General features: G+C 38.7%; 1 protein-coding gene and 2 pseudogenes across 1 annotated transcript in view; 1 reads left to right on the forward strand and 2 right to left on the reverse strand.

The window, feature by feature from the left end:
• Shcbp1 (SHC binding and spindle associated 1) overlaps nt 1-3,126 on the reverse strand; it is a 46,089-nt gene extending 42,963 nt beyond the window's left edge. The window contains exon 1 of the mRNA XM_021170314.1: nt 2,986-3,126. Coding sequence (XP_021025973.1) covers nt 2,986-3,088 — 103 coding nt within the window. The 5' untranslated portion in view covers nt 3,089-3,126. The remainder of the gene's footprint in view (nt 1-2,985) is intronic.
• On the forward strand, nt 1,637-1,859 carry LOC110300232 (annotated as a pseudogene).
• A 16,564-nt stretch (nt 3,127-19,690) lies between the features above and the next one.
• LOC110300737 lies at nt 19,691-20,077 on the reverse strand (annotated as a pseudogene).
• Between the last annotated feature and the right edge of the window lie 227 nt (nt 20,078-20,304).

The raw sequence follows: 20,304 nt of genomic DNA on the forward strand, positions 1-20,304 counted from the left end.
CCAGGCAGGCATGGTGCAGGAGGAACTGAGAGTTCTATATCTTAATCTGAAGGCTGTTAACAGAGTACTGACTTCCAGGAAGCTAGGATGAGAGTTTTAAAGCCCACACCCACAGTGACACACCTACATACAAGGCCACACCTTCTAATAGTGCCACTCCCTGGGCTGAGCATATACAAACCATCATACCCAAATTCTATGCTCCAATGTAGAAGTTTCATTGTTTTTTAAAAAAATAGTAACAGAATAAAATCAGTCATAAATCAAGGCGTTCTTCAAATATATTGGTGGAAATATAAAAGGCGAGTTATAGCCAAGTAGATGACTTTCAGCTATAAACCTCAGATGCTGATAGCCTTCTTAGCCCTTTGATTGGTAGAAACTAGGTTTATTAAGTTGATGCATTCCAAATGCTTTTTAGCTGTATTTGTCTTTTAAATTAAAATTAAATTAAATTAAATTTTTTCCCAAGAAACAAAGTAGAAAGATAAACTCATCAACAGAAGACATTCATGTTTTATTTACATATTAAAAAATAATTACAAGAAAGCTAAGATTTCCATACCTCACATATTTTCTTTAAATGGTGAAAATACATGATCTATTCTACTCTTGCTGCTGTTCATTAAGTCTGCTTTGACAAACAGTTTCCCCATTCTTTGGGAAACCATGAAGTAAACTCTGTTTCTCTAAGTTCAGTGTTTTATTGTGACTGTTGTTTTGGTTTGGTTTGGTTTTATGGAGACAGAGTTTCATGTAGCCCAGGCTGGTCTCCAACTTATTAGGTAGCCAAGGATGGCCCTTTATTCCCATTGCTCCTGCTCCTACCACTCAAGTGCTGGAATCACAGAGATGCACTATCACTTCTAACCTGTAAATGCCACTTTTAAGATTTCACATACAATAGCATACAAGTTTAGTTCCTTACAGACACTTTAAAGCTGACTCTTCATATTATAACACTTTCACATTGGAAATACTGGCTGTTTTCTAAGGCAGTAAACTGTACATATGAAACTTTTGGCTGTTCACCAAGTACTCTGGTTGAAGAATTAAGTCACACCTATGATTTCTCACTTCAACCTAACTCTTTCCATTACACATTATAACTGAATGTGTTAATATAAACTAGCTTTAAAAATCATCAAGGCCAGACATGGTGGTTCATGCCTTGAACCCCCAGTACAGGTGGAACTCTGAGTTGGAGGCTGGCTTGGTCTACATAGTGAGTTTCAGGTCAGCCAGGACTATGTAGAGGCCCTGCCTCAAAGTAAAAAAGGAACTGGGGATGGTAGAGCTCTTTCCTAGCATATGTAAGGTCATAGTTTGGCAAATAAAAATTAAAATGAAATTCCCATGATAAGGTACAATGAAGCTGAGGGTTAGAAAAGCTGGGTTAGGGCCGGGGCTCTACGAGGCGACAAGGCGGCAGCCCTTCTGCATTGGCTAATCAAGAGTGAAAAACCTGAAGAGATGCAGGCAGGAAAACGGAATTAGACTAGACTTGCTATACAGTCAGAGACCACCTGGACTTCTGCTGTGAGCTTTGAGAATCCCTCGGACACATTCAAGGCAGTATTAGCACCCATGTTTCTTGGTTGTCCCTTGGTCAGGCCTGAGGAGTGATGCGACAGGCATGATGGAAGTCGAGTCCTCCTACTCGCACTTCATCTCCTGCGACTGGACAGGCCGCAGTCCCTAACATCCAGGGTGACTCGGAGGCCCTGAGCATGCGGAAGCTCGCTGGAGACATGGGCGAGCTCGCACTTGAGGGAGCAGAAGCACAGGCAGAGGGAAGTACCCCAGACAAGGAAGCCAGCAGCCAGCCTGAGAGCAGAGATGCGAACACCTCGTCCTGAGTCTGCCTGTGGTCCCAAGGCTGGAAGAGACCTGCGGTACCTCCCGGACTGGAGCCCTGGCCAGCCAGGCCGACTGAGAGCCTCATGGAGTCCTCTGTGGCCCCCACTCCAGCCAAGTCCTCCACCCACACCACAGGCTCCACTCTTCCCCACCTCCCCACGGTGCCCAGGTACACTTTGAAGACACTAGCACCACAAGATGTTATTTATTCAGTTAGGCGGGGCTTGAGCCAGGCCCTGCCCCTAGGTGAGCAGCTGCCACCTGGACAGGGACTGTCCTGTCACCACTCACCCTTCAGCCAGCCGTCTGTCAGAAAGATCTTCCTAGCCCTTTTTAAAAGCCTCTTTTGCATTTTTTAAAAACATAACTTTTTCAGAGAGAGAGAGAGAGAGAGAGAGAGAGAGAGAGAGAGAGAGAGAGAGAAGCTGACAGCTGACAATCACTTTTCTTCTGTTTTGGATTTTTAAGCTCAGTTCTGATGATCTCTGCAGCTCTAAGTTTCCACATGGAGCCTCACAGATCCATTTTTCGGAAAGGATTTGGATTCAAAACTAACTGACCAATTCTTTGCCCTTTGTACCAAGAGACTGATACTTAGGCCCAGGAAATAAATGCTGGTGGTTTGTGTGAGAAAAAAAGAAAAAAAGAAAAGAATAGAAAAAGAAAAGCTGGGTTAATTCTATTTCTGGATTCTATTCAAACTCAGCTCTGCTGTCATCTGTCCCCAGTGCATAGGATGAGAGTTCAAGGTTGTTTTTAAAAAGGAGAAGTGTAGCACATGATCGCTTAGATGTAGGTTAAAAACAAAACAAAACAATAATCAATCAATCAATCAATTAATCAAACAAACAAAAATTTGGCTCAGCAAATAAATGAATTCAAAGCCCCCTGAGTCCCTTCTGCCTGGGAAATGTCCACCCAGATCCAACCCCTTCTCTTCCCCGGAAGCTGAGTCAGGAAGATAGAGAGCCTAAATTGGCCACAGTATCTCCCGACTCCGAAGTCGTGAGAGCGGGGCCAGACCCAGCACAGCACTCCCCACGCAGGTAATCGCGTCCGAAGGGTGGCCAGGCCCGGGGCCGGCAACCACGAAAACAGCTCTCCGACTCGGGTTGAGGTGCTCACCTTCCTGCCAGGACACCGGTTCCTTCTCCGCCGCCAAGTCAGGTCTCGGTGGAACCATAGCTATAGGTTCCAGAACTCCACCAGCCCGCAAATCATCAGCCATTTCAAATTTACGCGGGCGGCTGTCACAAACCAGAACGCGATGACGACATCTCTAGCGTCAGTACCCGACTAGAGGAGCATCTTCAGCTTTCAGTAACTGCTCTGATAGTGCTTCAGCGCCACCTGGGGGATTGGCGGACTGTTCTCGATCAAGTTCTTCCCAGTAACAAAAGGAAGTCGAATGTTGATGTAATTTGGAATGCTTTCTCAAAAATCAACAAGGCAAACTTGGATGTTGAGCATAGTAGAAAAGATAACGAAAGTGAAATGATTAAGATATGCCATCTTGATTGACTCTTCTTTGTTTGCTTAAAGAGTTTTTAGGTCAGTTGACCTTGGCAACTCCTTGAAGATTTCCAGGGCCTTGGCCATGGTCCAGAGGTATTAAACGAAATAATTAGCAAGTTATGTCTAAAATAACTACTATTTTCTGCTAATAATAAATGCTTCAAGATTACTCCAACACCCACTTTACTTTGGTGTACCTTTAAAAGCTATATATCCTTGAGCTTTGTCACCAAGTAAGTTTTTAGGGGCTCAAGTTGATTCTCCAATAAAAAGGACGTAAAAGTTTTAATTGGCTTAATCAGTGTGGTTGTCAATTACAGTAGATCACTACAAAAAGTAAAGAAAAACAACACAAAAACAAACAAACAAAAATATGTATGTGTTTTAGCCACTGCTAGTGAGTGCTATTACCACGGGGGTGGGGGTTGGGGGGATCCCTTTATGACTCAACATTCTAAGCAATATTAGAATGTTGGTATAAGCAGCTCTGTCACCTTCAGGAACCAGACACTGGGTAGTTTCAAGTAATGTTAAATTATATTTAGATAGGCTGTGGTGGCATATGCCTTTAATTCTACTACTCTAGAGTCAGAAGCAGAGACAGAGACAGGAGGTAGGTCTCTAGGAGTTCTAGGCCAGATTGGTCTACAAATCAAATTCCAGTCCAGTAAGGGTGACATGGTAAAACATCTCAAAAAGTTATATTTAGTATGCTAATTGATTAACTTTTAATAATTTAAACTGTAACTAACATTAATAGCTATTATTTACTATGCAAAATACTGCCAGCAAGTTTTACCTACAATATCTTATTTAAACTTCAAAAATCATTCTATGGAGCTGGAAAAATGTTTCAACTGATGTGATATTTGCTAGACAAGCATGAGGATGTGTTTGGTCCCCAAACCCACATAAAAAACTAGATATGATAGTAACCATTTGTATTCCCAGTGCTGGAAGAGGGATGGTTTGGAGACAGGACCATCCTGGATCTTATTGGCCAGCAAGTCTATCCAAATTGGCAAAATTCAGGTTCAGTGAGAGAACTTATCTCAAAAAATAAGGTGGGGAGCCATAGAAAAAGACACCAGACCTAATCATCTGTTAACTACACTTATGTCCACATACTAACATGAACATGCATGTATCACAAAACATATGTAAATTAATACATAAATATTTTATTAGTCTTCAGGAATTAGTCTTGCTATCCCCCAGTAATCTGCTCTTTGCTATGTACTCAAAAAGCGTGTTTTCTTATAAAATATTCCTATGAGATAAGAAGTAGTAGTACAGTCTACTCACTTCACAATGAGGTACAGACTTCATGAAGAAGTTGAGTAACTTCTCCAAGCTAATTCAATAGCTTTTCCATGTCCTCTTGCTCTAGTGGCTGGATGTTAGTCATCAAGATGTCTGTGTTTGGGGTGACTAATTGAGGCCTGAGGTGAACCAGATTCTAGAGAGTTATATTTTTTTCCCCCTAGTCTCCCTGCCCCTTCCCTGTGGCTCCCATGAGACAAAGTTTCTTTTGTATCAGCTCATTTTGCTCTCTAGATTGCCATCTTTACCAGCTTGCCACAGGTATCTCAGTAGCACCTTAGCTTAATTCTTTCTCATCCTCAATGTCACTTCTTGAGGTATGTTGTATGAAAAAAAATCTATTTTCAGTAACAGAAAAAAGAATTGCCAGAATCAAGCTTTTAGTCTTTTGTAGACTAGTCTAATCCAATGTTCTGGGAAGTTGTGCTACTCCAAGCAGAGCTCAGCCTGGGAGAGTGCAAGCAACAGTATCAAACCTCTGCTTCAACAGCCCTGGGGATGGTGGAGACGCTTGAAGACTTAAAATCTCAAAGATATGAACCTATGGGGGTCATCTGTATTCAAACTACCACATTCGACTCCCTGGCCTCCATAGGCTTATAGCAATAGTATATTGTGAAATGCATCTAGTTCAGCTTCAAAATCCCTACAGGTTATCACAGTCTCAATTCTGTTTAAAAGTCCAAAATACAAATTATAAAATACAAAATATAAACTCTTAATATTTAACAAACAGAATGATTATTTTAAGATATATTTCATTGTTATGTCTCTCTTTTTATTTCTGATTTTATTAATTTGGATATTGATTCTTTGCCCTCTGGTTAGTCTGGCTAAGGGTTTATCTTTCTTGTTGATTTTCTCAAAAAACCAGCTCCTGGTTTTGTTGATTGTTTGTATAGTTCTTTTTGTTTCTATTTGGTTGATTTCATCCCTGAGTTTGATTATTACCTGCCGTCTACCACTCTTGGATGTATTTTATTCTTTCTCTTCTAGAGCTTTCAGGTGTGTTGTCAAGCTACTAGTGTAAGCTCTCTTCAGTATCTTTTTGGAGGCACTTAGAGCTATGAGTTTTCCTCTTGCCACTGCTTTCATTGTGTCACATAAGTGGTATGATGTGTCTTCATTTTCATTAAATTCTAAGAAGTCTTTAATTTCTTTCTTTATTTCTTCCTTGATCAAGTTATCACTGAGTAGAACATTAGCCAGCTTCGATTTGTATGTGAGCTTTCGATTTGTTTTTGTTGGTATTTAAGACCAGCCTTAGTCCATGGTGATCTGATAGGGTGCATGGGATTATTTCAGTTTTCTTGTATCTGTTGAGGCCTGTTTTGTGACTGATTATATGGACAGTTTTGGAGAAGGTACCATGAGGTACTGAGAAGAAGGTATACTCTTTTGCTTTAGGATGAAATATTTTATAAATACCTGTTAGACCCATTTGGTTCATACCTTCTGTTAATTTCATTGTGTCTCTGTTTAGTTTCTGTTTCCATGATCTATCCATTGCTAAGAGTGGGGTGTTGAAGTTTCTCACCATTACTGTGTGATCTGTGCTTTGAGCTTAAGTAAAGTTTCTTTTATGAATGTGGATGCTTTTGCAATTGAACCATAGATGTTCAGAATTAGGAGTCCATCTTGGTAGATTTTTTTCCTTTGACCAGTATGAAGTGACCTTCCTTATCCTTTTTTTTGATAACTTTTGGTTGAAAGTTGATTTTATTTGATATTAGAAATGCCACTCCAGCTTGCTTCTTGGGACCATTTGCTTGGAAAATTATTTTCCAACCTTTTACTCTAAGGTAGTGTCTGTCTATGTCCCTGAGGTGCATTTCCTGTATGCAGCAAAATGCTGGGCCCTGTTTACATTTCCAGTCTGTTAGTCTATGTCTTTTTGGGGGGATTGAGTCCATTGATGTTAAGAGATATTAAGGAAAAGTGATTGTTACTTCCTGTTATTTTTGTTGTTAGAGGTGGAAATATGTTTGTGTGGCTATCTTCTTAAGGGTTTGTTGAAAGATTATTTTCTTGCTTTTTCTAGGGTGTAGCTTCCCTCTTTGTGCTGGTGTTTTCCATCTATTATCTTCTGTAGGGCTGGATTTATGGAAGGATATTATGTAAATTTGGTTTTGTCACGGAATATCTTAGTTTCTCCATCTATGGTAATTGAGAGTTTTGCTGGGTATAGTAGCCTGTGCTGGTATTTGTGTTCTTGTGGGGGTCTATATGACATCTGCCTTGGATTTTCTAGCTTTCATAGTCTCTGGTGAAAAGTCTGGTGTAATTCTGATAGGTCTGCATTCATATGGTACTTGACCTTTTTCTCTTACTGCTTTTATGTTTTGATTATTAGGTGATGGGAGGAATTTCTTTCCTGGTCCAGTCTATTTGGAGTTCTGTAGGCTTCTTGTTTGTTCATGGGCATCTCTTTCTTTAAGTTATGAAAGTTTTCTTCTATAATTTTTCTTAATTTTATTTTATTTGTAATGCGGTTTTTACACTCCATATTCCATTCCCCACATCTCCCCATCCACTCTCCAACTACTCCACATCCCATACCTCCTCCCTACCCCACCCCATCTCCACATGGATGCCCCCACCCCCCACCCCACCTGACCTCTAAACTCCCTGGGGCCTCCAGTCTCTTGAGGGTTAGGTGCTTCATCTCTGAATGAACACAGATCCAGCTTTCCTCTGCCATATGTGTGTTGGGGGCCTCATATCAGCTGGTGTATGCTGTCTGTTTGGTGGTCCAGTGTTTGAAAGATCTCAGGGGTACAGATTAATTGAGACTGCTGGTCCTTCTACAGAATTGCCTTTCTCCTCAGCTTCTTTCAGCCTTCCCTAATTCAATAACAGGGGTCAGCTGCTTTTGTCCATTGGTTGTGTGCCAATATCTGCATCTGACTCTTTCAGCTGCTTGTTGGGCCTTTCAGAGTGCAGTCATGATAGGTTCCTTTTTGTGAGAGCTCCATAGTCTCAGTAATAGTGTCAGGCTTTGGGAACGCCCCTTGAGCTGGATCCCACTTTGGGCCTGTCGTTGGACCTTCTTTTCCTCAGGCTCCTCTCCATTTCCATCCCTGTAATTCTTTCAGACAGGAACAATTATGGGTCAGAAGAGTGACTTTGGAATGGCAACCCCATCCCTCACTTGATGTCCTATCTTCCTGCTGGAAGTGGGCTCTATAAGTTCCCTCTCCTTACTGCTGGGCATTTCATCAAAGGTCCCTCCCTGTGAGTTCTGAGAGTCTCTCACCTCCCAGTTGTTAACTGCTTAGTCATCTCTCCAGCCCCAAACTAAATATTTTTAGTGATGCTTGGATAAGAGATGTATTTAGGCTACAAAATATCTCTAACATGCTTTAGTCATCTCTGTGACTGTTGATTCAAGGCAAAAATAATATAATTTGGTTTCTAGATGTAAGAATTTAAATTTGAGTATTTTAAACTGACCTACCAAATTTACAGTCTTCATATGAATTATGGCTTTGTATATTATGGAATATAATTATCTTCATTGAGAAAAAAGTGTCAGTTCCTCTTACATAGACTAGAAGAATTGCTATATTTTGGTGGAATTGTTTAAAAACTGTTGAATTATCTTCCACTCTCTTTTCTGTCTCTTTTATCTATTCACATTATAAATGTTTTTCAAAGAACCATAGATCTGTGTCTTTCTTTGGGTTACACAAGGTAGCTCCTACCTAGGTAAATCTGTTTCTTGTTAGGTAGACTTAGTTGCAAGCCCAGATGTGGCAACTTATGTGACTTAAATGCCAGTGCTATGACTATACCAATTCTTGCAAACCTAAAGATGTAAATTGTAATCTCATAGAGAACAAAGCCCTTCAGATATTTTTAATACAGATACAATTTTGTATGGTTTATGAATAGAATTATGCCACTGTATCATTACCATTAGTAACAATTCTTGGTTTCAACTGTGTGCCTGACTTGGTAACTTACAAAGGAAGTGGAAGAAGTTCAAGATGAGGTTGAGACAAAGGGTTAAAATATTTTACATGAGCAAATTCATACCATAATCATTTATATAGCAAATGATAAATTTAATAATGTTCATATGCAGAGTGCTATGGAGATTAAATGTGTTCTGCTGCAGCCATGCCAGATGACATTTTGTAGACCAAATAAAGAGACATTGGGTTTGCAAGTACTGAAGAATGTTCATCTGTCTTTCCTTTCATACTCAAACCTTGGGTTTGGGCAAGATGAAGGAAAACAATAGCTTTGTCCTCAAATTTCAATACTGGCATGAAGATATGAGAATTGTAAGATGGTATTTATTTATCCACAGATTAAAACTAAGACTAGGGTGAAAGCTAATGTTTCCTTGTGTATTTGTATGTTAGTGCTACAATGTAATCTAACTTCTTTAAAGTCTCATATACCTTAATTATTCTAAATACATCATATTGCCTGTTCTGTGCCACAATCAATCCCCCTAGCTGTTTGTACATGCAGCCGTGTTATAAAATGGCAACTCTTGAGAATTTTCAGCTGTGGAGCAGACTCATCTCTATCCAAGGTTCAATCTTCCCAGTACACAACAAATCTGTTTTCTTAGCATTATGGTTATTGACTGTGTTAGTTTGTTTCCTTCTGGAAGTTATGCCAGAATAGGATTAGTTATGCAAGGGATTTACTTGGGCTAAATGGTTGTGGTGGAATAAATGTAAAAAGGAAGGAAGAAATAGTGAAAGCCTTCAAATAATACCATAAATATCCACATGTGCGAGAAAGGAAGATAAATAGGTTGGGTAGGAAGACCGTCAACTGCAATATAGGTCTAAGAAAGGTTCAGGCAGGTTAATATGGGACTCATTGAGCAAAACTGTTTAATTTATAGAAGTGTATAGATGGTGGTTTTAGCAGGCAGATTCAGTCTTCTAGTTGCTAAGGCTATATTAGTTTCTGCTTCTGGTCGTAAAGCTACCTTTCTTGCAGTGGATCTCTTGGTTTTAGTGGCATATCTCCACAGTAAGTATTCCATGTTCTAGATTGTCATATGTACATTGAAAGTATTTTTCTTTGCTAACCTACCCTTCCCTTTGGCTCACACACAGTGTATGGTGACATTATTTCCATTGCCTCTTGAAAGTGGGGCCATGCCAATGCCAGTCTTCTCCTTCCCATTCTTCATCATTGCATATTTTATCATCTACCTCTTTAGCAAGCTTCTTCTTATTTCTAATACCAATTCCCTAGAGTATTATTTCTCCTTTTTAGTACTGTTAGCTAATTGAATTTATTTTCTAGCCTTACTTTATTACAATCTATAGCTCTTTTCCACACATTAGCTCAGATACCTTAAATAAACCCTCAAACCATGTCCTATTTGTCTTCTGCTTAAAATTCATCAGTGTCTTAATACTTTCTATAAAAAATGAACACTTCTTAGTGTGATACAAAGTGCCTTATCCTGGGCTACTACATCACTTATCTTAACTTTTTCACAGTTTCATAATTTGAAAAATTAGCTGAAACTTTTGGCCAGTAGACTTATGCACAGGGTTCTATATACACTATCCCTTCTTATTTAACTGGTGGTGAATGAACATGAAATTTAAAATATCCTTTGCTGAGCCCTAGGATATGTACATCTCTCTATAGTCATCTAGCTAAACTTCTACAATTCGACTTACAAATTGATACATAATTAGAGTTACAATAAGTGCTTAATAAATGAGGAAACAAATGTATTAGCTAGCTATAGTTTAGGCCCAGTGACTGCTCTTCAGTGATGCATTTGCATTTTTTACTATGATGCCTGTGACTCCCTTCAGGACATAATATAATGTTCTGTATGGAATATCACATATGAATTCCTCGGGAAGTTTCATAAATCATTAATGAGCTGGATTAATAGGTAATAAGAGTTTATTAATGACATTGCCTTAATATACAAAAATTTGAATAATTCTAATTTTGATTGTGAAACCTATCAAGTTTTAGTCTGATGTGAAATATTTGTATACTAACTAGAGTCCTGTAGAACACACAATGATAAAGTGAGACTCAAACACATTAAAGGTTTAAAAATTAACCTGGAAGAATATATGTTAAATAAGACTCATTTTTCACAGGCCATCAAAGGAGATGTGTAACACCACTTCAAAATTATATAGCTTCATGGCTATGATTGATGGCCTCATCTAGACTTTTGTCATCTTCCATGTTGATCATTCCAACAAGCTACTAATTAGCTTCTGGTCTTGCCCTTTAGCTACTACTGCCAGAGATAGTTATTAAATATCACACATGATCATGTTAGTGACCACTTTAATGATCTTTATCTGCTCTTGTCATGTATAGATGAAGTCAATGCTGCACTGAAGTCTCACTTCAACTAACTGTTCATCAACAGGTCAATCTTTCTTTGGCAATGATTTGAGTGTGAATGACATTTTCTTTAGGATGCTTCTCTTGATTAAACCAACCCACCAAGGTGCTTCTATAACATGCCAAAGATAGTTATTTTATAATTGTCAAGCTTATTTGGTATTTATCTAGTGTCTTTCCCTTTTTGATCCAAGTATCAAGTTTTCAGTGCGATAATTTCTATTCCTTTGTTTTCCATTTGCATCTTGAATAGTGTCAGTAAGATAAGAATTTTCTCTCTGTTGTAAAGATATATAAAATATTGTATTGTTTAGCCTATCTCATTAGTTATAGACCCTGTAACTTTTGAAACTAGTCAGACCAATAGGCAGGAAATACTGCAGAAACTTCTCAAGAGTCAGTTTCTGTAAAGGACTCCAAGATTTTTAACATTGCTGAATTACTCCGAATTGTATCTTTTCCCCCCACTAACCTTATATCCAATAGAGGGCTAATATCCAAAGTATATAAAGAAAGTCCCAGAAACCTGGGAGGTGAGAGAATCTCAGGACTCAATGGGGATGACCTTAGCTAAAATTCACAACAGTGGGGAGAGGAAACTTGAAGAGTCCACTTTCAGTAGATAGGGCTCAAGTGGAGGGATGGGGTTACAAACCCACAGTCAGAATTTCTGACCCAAAAATATTCTCCCTGCAGAGGTTATCTGGAAATGTGTTTCCTGTTAAGGTTAATGACTCCATGATAAGTAGAAGCAGCCTGAGTCTGGGATGAGGAGCATGTTTATGTCCTTAGCAAAAATGATAAAATGCTGAGACCTTCAGGGTAGCCCTTAAGGCTGTGGGAAAAAATTCTGAAAACATGGGTTTAAAAATATGTAATTTCTCAACTATGCAAAATATAAGGATGCAATATGAATTATATGAGAAGCTCCATGGACCTAAAAGAACAAAGGCAGCTACACCAGGAGACAGCTTGTCAGAAAGATATTAAGGAAGGATACAGCTGGGAGAGAGCTGATCACAGGGCAAGATTCCACCCAACTAAATTTATTGTCTATGTTTACAAAGGCAGGCATAACTCTGAATTCATTTGCAATGTTAAAAAATGTGCTTGCTATCTTTCTAGGAATTCAAGGGGTCTAAGAATGCTGATTTGTGGGATAATCAAAAGGGAACCTGGAGTAAATGACCAAATTGATATGTAAATAAAAGACTAGGCCTTGGTCTGTGAGAGCAGAGCTATCTGGATGAGCTGTCTGGAGATCTTTAGAGAAAGCTGTCTCAAGCAGAGGGTTGTCTGAAAAACTGTTTTAAGTAGAACACAGGCCATTAGCTTGTACCCCATGATTGACTTCAAGTCTTTTTTTCCCCCCCCCCCCGAGATAGGGTTTCTCTGTATAGCCCTGGCTGTCCTGGAACTCACTTTGTAGACCAGGCTGGCCTTTAACTCAGAAATCCGCCTGCCTCTGCCTCGAAAGTGCTGGGATTAAAAGTCTTTTTTTCACTGTTCTTAAACACCCCTTCCCTCAGGAACCCCTCTCCGATCTGAGGCTGGTCCTTAGTACTAGAATTTCATTGTATTGTTGGGACAACTACCCTCTCTTCAAGTCTCACAGCTGGCAGGGAAATGATCCACAATAGGCGAAGTACCATTTCAGTCGTACTGGTTTGAAATTTCTAGAATTTCATGTCATGGTTTATTTCTCTTGCACATTTAAGTACAGTAAAACTTTAGAAAGATGCTTCTACATGATAATCATTACAACAAAGCTTTAGGCATAGCTATGTCAAAACCCCTTAGCAAAGTAGCAGAGCACCTGTGACCTTTACTATAAGAATGAATTCTATTGATTAATAAACAGTGCTGGGGCAAGGCCTAATGAGGAAGGATATGTAACAAGCATAAAGATAGAGTTCCAAGAAGTACATGGAACTTTTTTCATGAGAATGATTCCTATTCTTCAAGAGACTAAGCTCAGGACAAAGATTTAACTAATGCTCAGGACATTGGGGGAGTCAGGAAGCATGGCTCCATAGAATAGCAAAAAGATTACCAGATTGTCAAACAACATTCACTCCAGCTTTCCAGGTAACCAGACATCAGCCATTTTTCTTCCTTTGAAGAAAATTAGGGCCATACGTTTAACAAATCTGGTTCCTCTGAGGAATGAATTCTTTGTAAATCATGTTTGGATCATAGTGACCTCCTTTATAGAACACAGTGATACTCTGATCCTTATGGATATTTCTATCACAATATAGCTCAAAAGATTCTTATGATCAATCTTGTGGTATTATTGTCTTCTGATTAAATAAGTAACTACTACTGTTTTTAAAAATTATTTTATATGTTTGGGTGTTTTGTCTGTATGTATATATGTGCACCACCTATGTGCTTGGTGCCTATGGAAGTCAGAGAAGGGCATTGGATACCATGTAACTGGAGTTATAGATGGTTGTGAGCTGCAATGTGGTATCTGAGAATTGAACCTTAAAGACTCCATGAGGAGCCCTTTGCTCAGGCCTCGGGACAATAGCGGACACCCAAGAATTCATGAGAGACCAAGCTTGATGCAAACCACATGAGGTTTTATTTGGGTATTTTAAGTTTCTGGGCTAATATCCACTTATCAGATTTGCAATTTTATGAGGTCCATTTGTCAATTCTCCATCTTACAACACAAGCCATTGCTGTAATATTCAGGATTTTTTCCCCCTGTGCCCACATTTTTGAGGCTTTTCCCCACTTTCTCCTCTATAAGTTCAACTGTCTCTGGTTTTATGTGGAGTTCCTTGATCCACTTAAATTTGACCTTAGTACAAGGAGATAGGAATAGATCAATTTGCATTCTTCTACATGAAAACCACAAGTTGTGCCAGCACCATTTGTTGAAAATGCTGTCTTTTTTCCACTGGATGGTTTTGGCTCCCTTGCTAAAGATCAAGTGACCATAGGTGTGTGGGTTCATTTCTGGGACTTCAATTCTATTCCATTAGTCTACATGTCTATCACTATACCAGTATCATGCATTTTTTTTAATCACAATTGCTCTGTAGTACAGCTTTAGATCAGGCATGGTGATTCCACCAGAGCTTCTTTTATCCTTAAGAAGAGTTTTCGCTATTCTAGGTTTTTTGTTATTCCAGATGAAATTGCAGATTGCTCTTTCTAATTCGTTGAAGAACTGAGTTGGAATTTTGATGGGGATTGCATTGAATCTGTAGATTGTTTTTGGCAAAATAGCCATTTTTATAATGTTGATCCTGCCAATCCATGAGCATGGGAGATCTTTTCATCTTCTGAGATGTTCTTTAATTTCTTTCTTCAGAGACTTGAAGTTCTTATCATACAGACCTTTCACTTCCTTAGTTAGAGTCACCCTAAGGTATTTTATATTATTTGTGACTATTGTGAAGGGTGTTGTTTCCCTAATTTCTTTCTCAGCCTATTTATTCTTTGTGTAGAGAAAGCCCATTGACTTGTTTGAGTTAATTTTACATCCAGCTACTTCACTGAAGCTGTTTATCAGGTTTAGGAGTTCTCTGGTGGAATTTTTAGGGTCACTTATATATACTATCATATCATCTACAAATAGTGATATTTCCAATTTGTATCCCCGTGACCTCCTTTTGTTGTCGAATTGTTCTGGTTAGGACTTCAAGTACAATGTTGAATAGGTAGGGAGAAAGTGGGCAGCCTTGTCTAGTCCCTAGTCCCTGATTTTAGTGGGATTGTTTCCAGCTTCTCACCATTTACTTTGGTGTTGGCTACTGGTTTGCTTTAGATTGCTTTTATCATGTTTAGGTATGGGCCTTGAATTCCTGATCCTTCTAAGACTTTTATCATGAATGGGTGTTGGATTTTGTCAAATGCTTTTTCAGCATCTAATGAGATGATCATGTGGTTTTTGTCTTTGACTTTGTTTATATAATGGATTACATTCATGGATTTCCGTACATTAAACCATCCTTGCATCCCTGGAATAAAACCTACTTGGTCAGGATGGATGATTGTTTTAATGTGTTCTTTAATTTGGTTAGCGAGAAATTTATTGAGTATTTTTGCATCGATATTCATAAGGGAAATTGGTCTGAAGTTCTCTATCTTTGTTGGATCTTTCTGTGGTTTAGGTATCAGCTGCTTGTGGACGTTGTACATCGTGGTGCGCACTAGGCTCCGCACCACGATGTACAACGTCCACAAGCAGTTCCTTGACCAAGGTATCATTGAGAAGAGTGTTGTTCAGTGTCCACATGAATGTTGGCTTTCTATTATTTATGTTGTTATTGAAGATAAGCCTTAGTCCATGGTGATCTGATATAATGCATGGGACAATTTCAATATTTTTGTATCTGTTGAGGGCTGTTTTGTGACCAATTATAAGGTCAATTTTGGAGAAGGTACCATGAGGTGCTGAGAAGAAGGCTGCTTGTGGACGTTGTACATCGTGGTGCGGAGCCTAGTGCGCACCACGATGTACAACGTCCACAAGCAGTTGAGTCCATTGATATTAAAAGATATTAAGGAAAAGTAATTGTTGCTTCCTTTTATTTTTGTTGTTAGGGTTGGCATTCTGTTCTTGTGGCAGTCTTCTTTTTGTTTCGTTGAGGGATTACTTTCTGCTGTTCACACTCAGTGCCTCATCCTGAGGCACAGGTCTCCATTTCTCATGAAAAGTAGGAGCTGCAAATTTCAGCACTGAACCTTGCTGGCTCACAGAAATATTTTTAGTCAAAAAATCTCACCTCCAAGTGGGTCTTCGGACACGTGGGTGGTCAAGCCAATCTGGGGACGAGCCCCCAAATGAAAGACTGTGAGGAACCCCTTGCTCAGGCCTCGGGACAATAGCAGACACCCAAGAACTCACAAGGGACCAAGCTTGATGCAAAGCACATGAGGCTTTATTCAGGAAAAGCCAGAGCTCTGGGGATGACTCGTATCCCATGTAGGGGTAGAGGAGTCGACCTCGAGGAGAAAAGGGTCCCAGTTTTTATAGGCCCTCAGGGGGGAAAGGAGAAGAGGGGAGTAGGGGATTTCCAGATCTAAACAATGTCTATTCTCAAGAAATGGGTATGGGAGGGGTACAAGGAAAGAGTCTGGTGCAGGTGTAGCAACTCCAGATTGGCCGGGCTCTGGTTGCTGGGGAGATTTTCTGACTATACCTTAGCAACCAATATCACAAACACCTGGCAGTGAGGTGCAGCAGTGGGCACACACCTGGGTTCAAGGAACAGTCAGAACATTGGCAAAAACACGGGTTCAAGGGCGGCCTCTATTTTTCTAAATCAGTAAAGCTACTTCTACTAACAATGAAATCTATTTTGCCAATTTCAGGGCTTCTGTGACCTTTTACATTCTGTCAGGATCTTTCAAACATCTGAAGAGCAGCCAGTACTCTTAACTGCTGATCCATCTCTCTAGTTCCAATGACTACTACTTAAAAGTGATTACTTCAAAATCTTGCTTAGAAGTACATACTGAAAAGCAGAAGCCATGTTTTTAAGATGAAATAATTGTGAGTACTCTAAATATCCCACAGGTTATTGAGGGACCCTAAGTGGTTTTCCAGTCCTACACCCTCCTTATGGCTTCCCCCCTCCCACCTGGGGTCAAGGTTAGGCCAAGTTCCATTCTCCACCCACAGGAACATTCTCGAGTAAAAAATTCTCAGAATGTACTGACTGATGATAGTCACCTGACCCTCTGGAAAGTCCCAGGTAGAGTTCAAATGCATGTCATGCTTGCTAGCCAATAGGTCAATATGATTGGCCAATAAATAACCTTGTTGATATAACCTGTGTCCCTAAAAAGTGTAAAAACTTCGTGTAATAGCCATTCAGGGTCGCCTTCTTAGTAACTTGCCTTGAGAGATTAATTGAAAGTCAACCTTGACACACAGGAAAATAAACCTCTTGCTTTTGCATCAATCTGTGTCTCAGTGTCTCACTTAGGGCATCTTGAAATAAGTACCACTGAACAAAGGTTGGGGTCTTACATTATATCCAGACAAATTATTGTTTTTCCTTATAGAGATTTTTTATAAGGTAGTTTAAAGGAAGCTTGAATATTTAATCATTTTGCCCTTAAAGATTATATTCTTTTTACAAATTATTTCAAGAGTCAATTTCATGATATTCTGCTTATGTAATATAAATGGTTGTAATTTTATGAGGCTGTTTCTTCTAGAATATTTATGTGGTATTTAAACGTAAAAGAATAGCCAGACATGCTGGCCCATGCCTTTAATCCCAGCACTTGGGAGGCACAGAGAAACCCTGTTTCAGAAAAAAATAAAAATAAAAATAGATTATATGAAAGAATTTTGCAGCGAAAAGAGTATCTTGATAATTAGGGTCAAGGAATACCACAAAAATCACACCATGCAACAGATTTTATGCAAGTAATTTTTGGGAGTGTGTGTGCAAAATGGCTGCCTATGAGCTGGAATGAAAAACAGAGTCACTGAAGGTGGAAAGGAACCAGGTTCCCAAACATAGGTAGTTTTTTAGTTAACTAACAACGTCTATAGTAAACATTATCAACGAAAATTTACTCCTCCTTATAATGTTTTCTATAGGACACAAATCATTTTAGATAAATACTTTTATTATTTATTTACTTTTACATGTATACACTTGTTGTATACATGGATGTATATATGAAAGAATGCATGTATGTTTGCATGCATACATGCATGAGTGCGTGTACATGTATGTAGAGGCCAAAGATTCAAGGTTGGTATCAGATATTTTCCTGGATTATTGTCTACTTATTTAACTGAGGAAAGTCTTCATGCTGAACCTGGGGTTCACTGACAGATAATCTGGAAATCTAGTTTGCCCTGGGGATCCACTGTCTCTGCTTCTTGAGCACTGGGTTTACAGGTGAGCCTCTGTGTTCATGTTTACATAGATTCTAGGGAACCAAACTCTGGTTATTGTGTAATCACTTTATCCACTGTTCTATCCTCCTAGCCCATTTTTAAATGGTCATATATTCTGGATATATTTGTGCTTTCTTAGAATCTGTAAGGAATCAGTACTGGTTATAGTTGCTTATTAAATTCCATAGTAAATATTGCCACTCTCACTCCATCATTCTCAGTAAATCAAGTGCATATAGTGAGATAAAAGTTAAAGTTCAAATAAAACAAATTACCAGCATAATTTGGTTCTTGGATATAATGCTTATGGTTGTTTAAGGAGACACTTCTCTTGATGAAGAACACCAATTGTTCATTCTGATTTCTCTGCATCTCTGAGAGCCAATGTTTGTGTGAGAAAGAGAGTAGGCATTAGAATATTATATATGGCCCAAAAATAATAACAACATAAAGATAACACAAGTATAGACAGCACAGGGGTATATTGTTGGGTGGAATTAATATCTTTTGTTCCCAAATAGCAGGAAGTCATAAAGTATATACTACTACATATTACTAAGTCTTGGCATTATACTGTGAAATTGCTATAGAAATCTTACAGTCCATCACCAATCTTCCTTTTTATCCAGTTGAACCAAGTGATGACCTTCAAGACATTGTTTTTAGAAGTGTTTAAGTTATTATCTGCTTCATGTAGTGTTGTAGAAATAGATGGTGGTATCAACATAAGTAAAATTCAAACAGATGGTGAGACCCTTATGTAAGAAATGTTAGGTTAAATTATGGGGTATTTTTTATTTTTTTAATTGAGGATAGGAGTAGTGTGGGCATGACACAGTGTAGGTTCGGAATGTATGAAGGTAAGAGGACAACTTGGTGGAGTCTGTTCTCTCTTCCATGTGGGTTCTAGCAAGCACCTTTACTTACTGAGTCTCTTTCTGTGCCTGTCAATTATTTTTAAAATAATTTACTAGTTTGTTTCATCCAAAGTCAATGAGTACCTTGAATTGGGAAGATCAGCATTTCTATCAGATTTTGCTTTGTGTGACTTAAATTTATTTTATTATTTTCTGTAATCATGCAAAATATTGTTTCTTTATGATATTTTAATACATACACAGTATTCTGCTCATACTCATCTTTCCTTGTCTTCCTTCTCTGGTCTCTTTCCCCTTCCATCCACACAAATAGTTCCATGGCTACATTTTAAAGTCTAGATATCATATATAGAAAGGCACAGTGTTTGCTTTTCTTTCCATTTCATTCCTCTCTTCTTTCCAACTTCCACCAACTCCTTCCTCCTTCCACACTGTTTCTTTTCTACTTTTGTATCTAAAAAAAAATCTAGATAAATATTGATTAAATCTTAAATCTAGAGTCCTCATATGAGGAATCAAATATACCTGTGGGCCTAGCTAATTTCACTTAGAATGTTAAAACTATAGCCTTTTTTTCCTTTCAGAGGCCAGAGATGATGATGATAACAAGCAAATAGTCAAAGAGCTCATGGCAAGATGGTTAATTTAGACTCTGATAACAACAGTTTCCTGGAAAGGTTTTCACTTTGTTGGTCATAAGATTTGGATTGCTGAACCCAGAGATTATTAGGGCACTGTGGTTTAGCCATTAGTATCATTTCCTATAAACTTGTTGCACTCAATTACTTTCCAGTTTTATTCATTGTTATATATTTTTTTGTTCCTAAATTTTCTTTATGAATTACTACAAAACATTGCAGACCAATGTGTCTTAATCTTCGTCCTCCTCCTGCTCTTCATCGTGGTTAGTCTGGAAGTAACGCAGCTTGTAACTCTCTTTGCTGTTGGCGACAACACACAGCCAGTCTCAGAGGTTGTTCTTCAAATATTCTTTGGTGAGATATTTCAAATACCTTTTGGAGAAAGGCACCTCAGAAGTAACAGTGATCTTGCTCTTGCTCTACTCGATGGCCACAACTCCTCCTCTGAGATTGCCAGCTTTCCTGTTCACCTTGATTCTCTCCTGGGGGAACTGCTCAAAGTTGGCAGCATCCATGATTCCATCTACTACAGCGTGAGTGCAGTTGAGGGTGAACTTCAAAGCCTGCTTATATTTTTTTTTGCCCCCCTTCACCACAAGCTTTTTCACAGGCTCCATGGAAGCAGAGGAGGCAGAAAAGCCATTGTTATATTTTAATTGGAAGAAGAAAACAGATTGCAAGCTTCCACTTTGTGAACTCAGACAACACTAAAATTTAGATATAAATTACTTCTGCTTTCCAGTGTATTATGACCTAGGCTTGTATATAACTCCATTTTTAAAAATTTATTTTTATTTTTTTTCCAATTTTTATTAGGTATTTTCTTCATTTACATTTCAAACGG

The sequence above is a fragment of the Mus caroli genome, chromosome 8 (genome assembly GCF_900094665.2).
Source record: "Mus caroli chromosome 8, CAROLI_EIJ_v1.1, whole genome shotgun sequence".
NCBI lineage: Eukaryota > Metazoa > Chordata > Mammalia > Rodentia > Muridae > Mus > Mus caroli.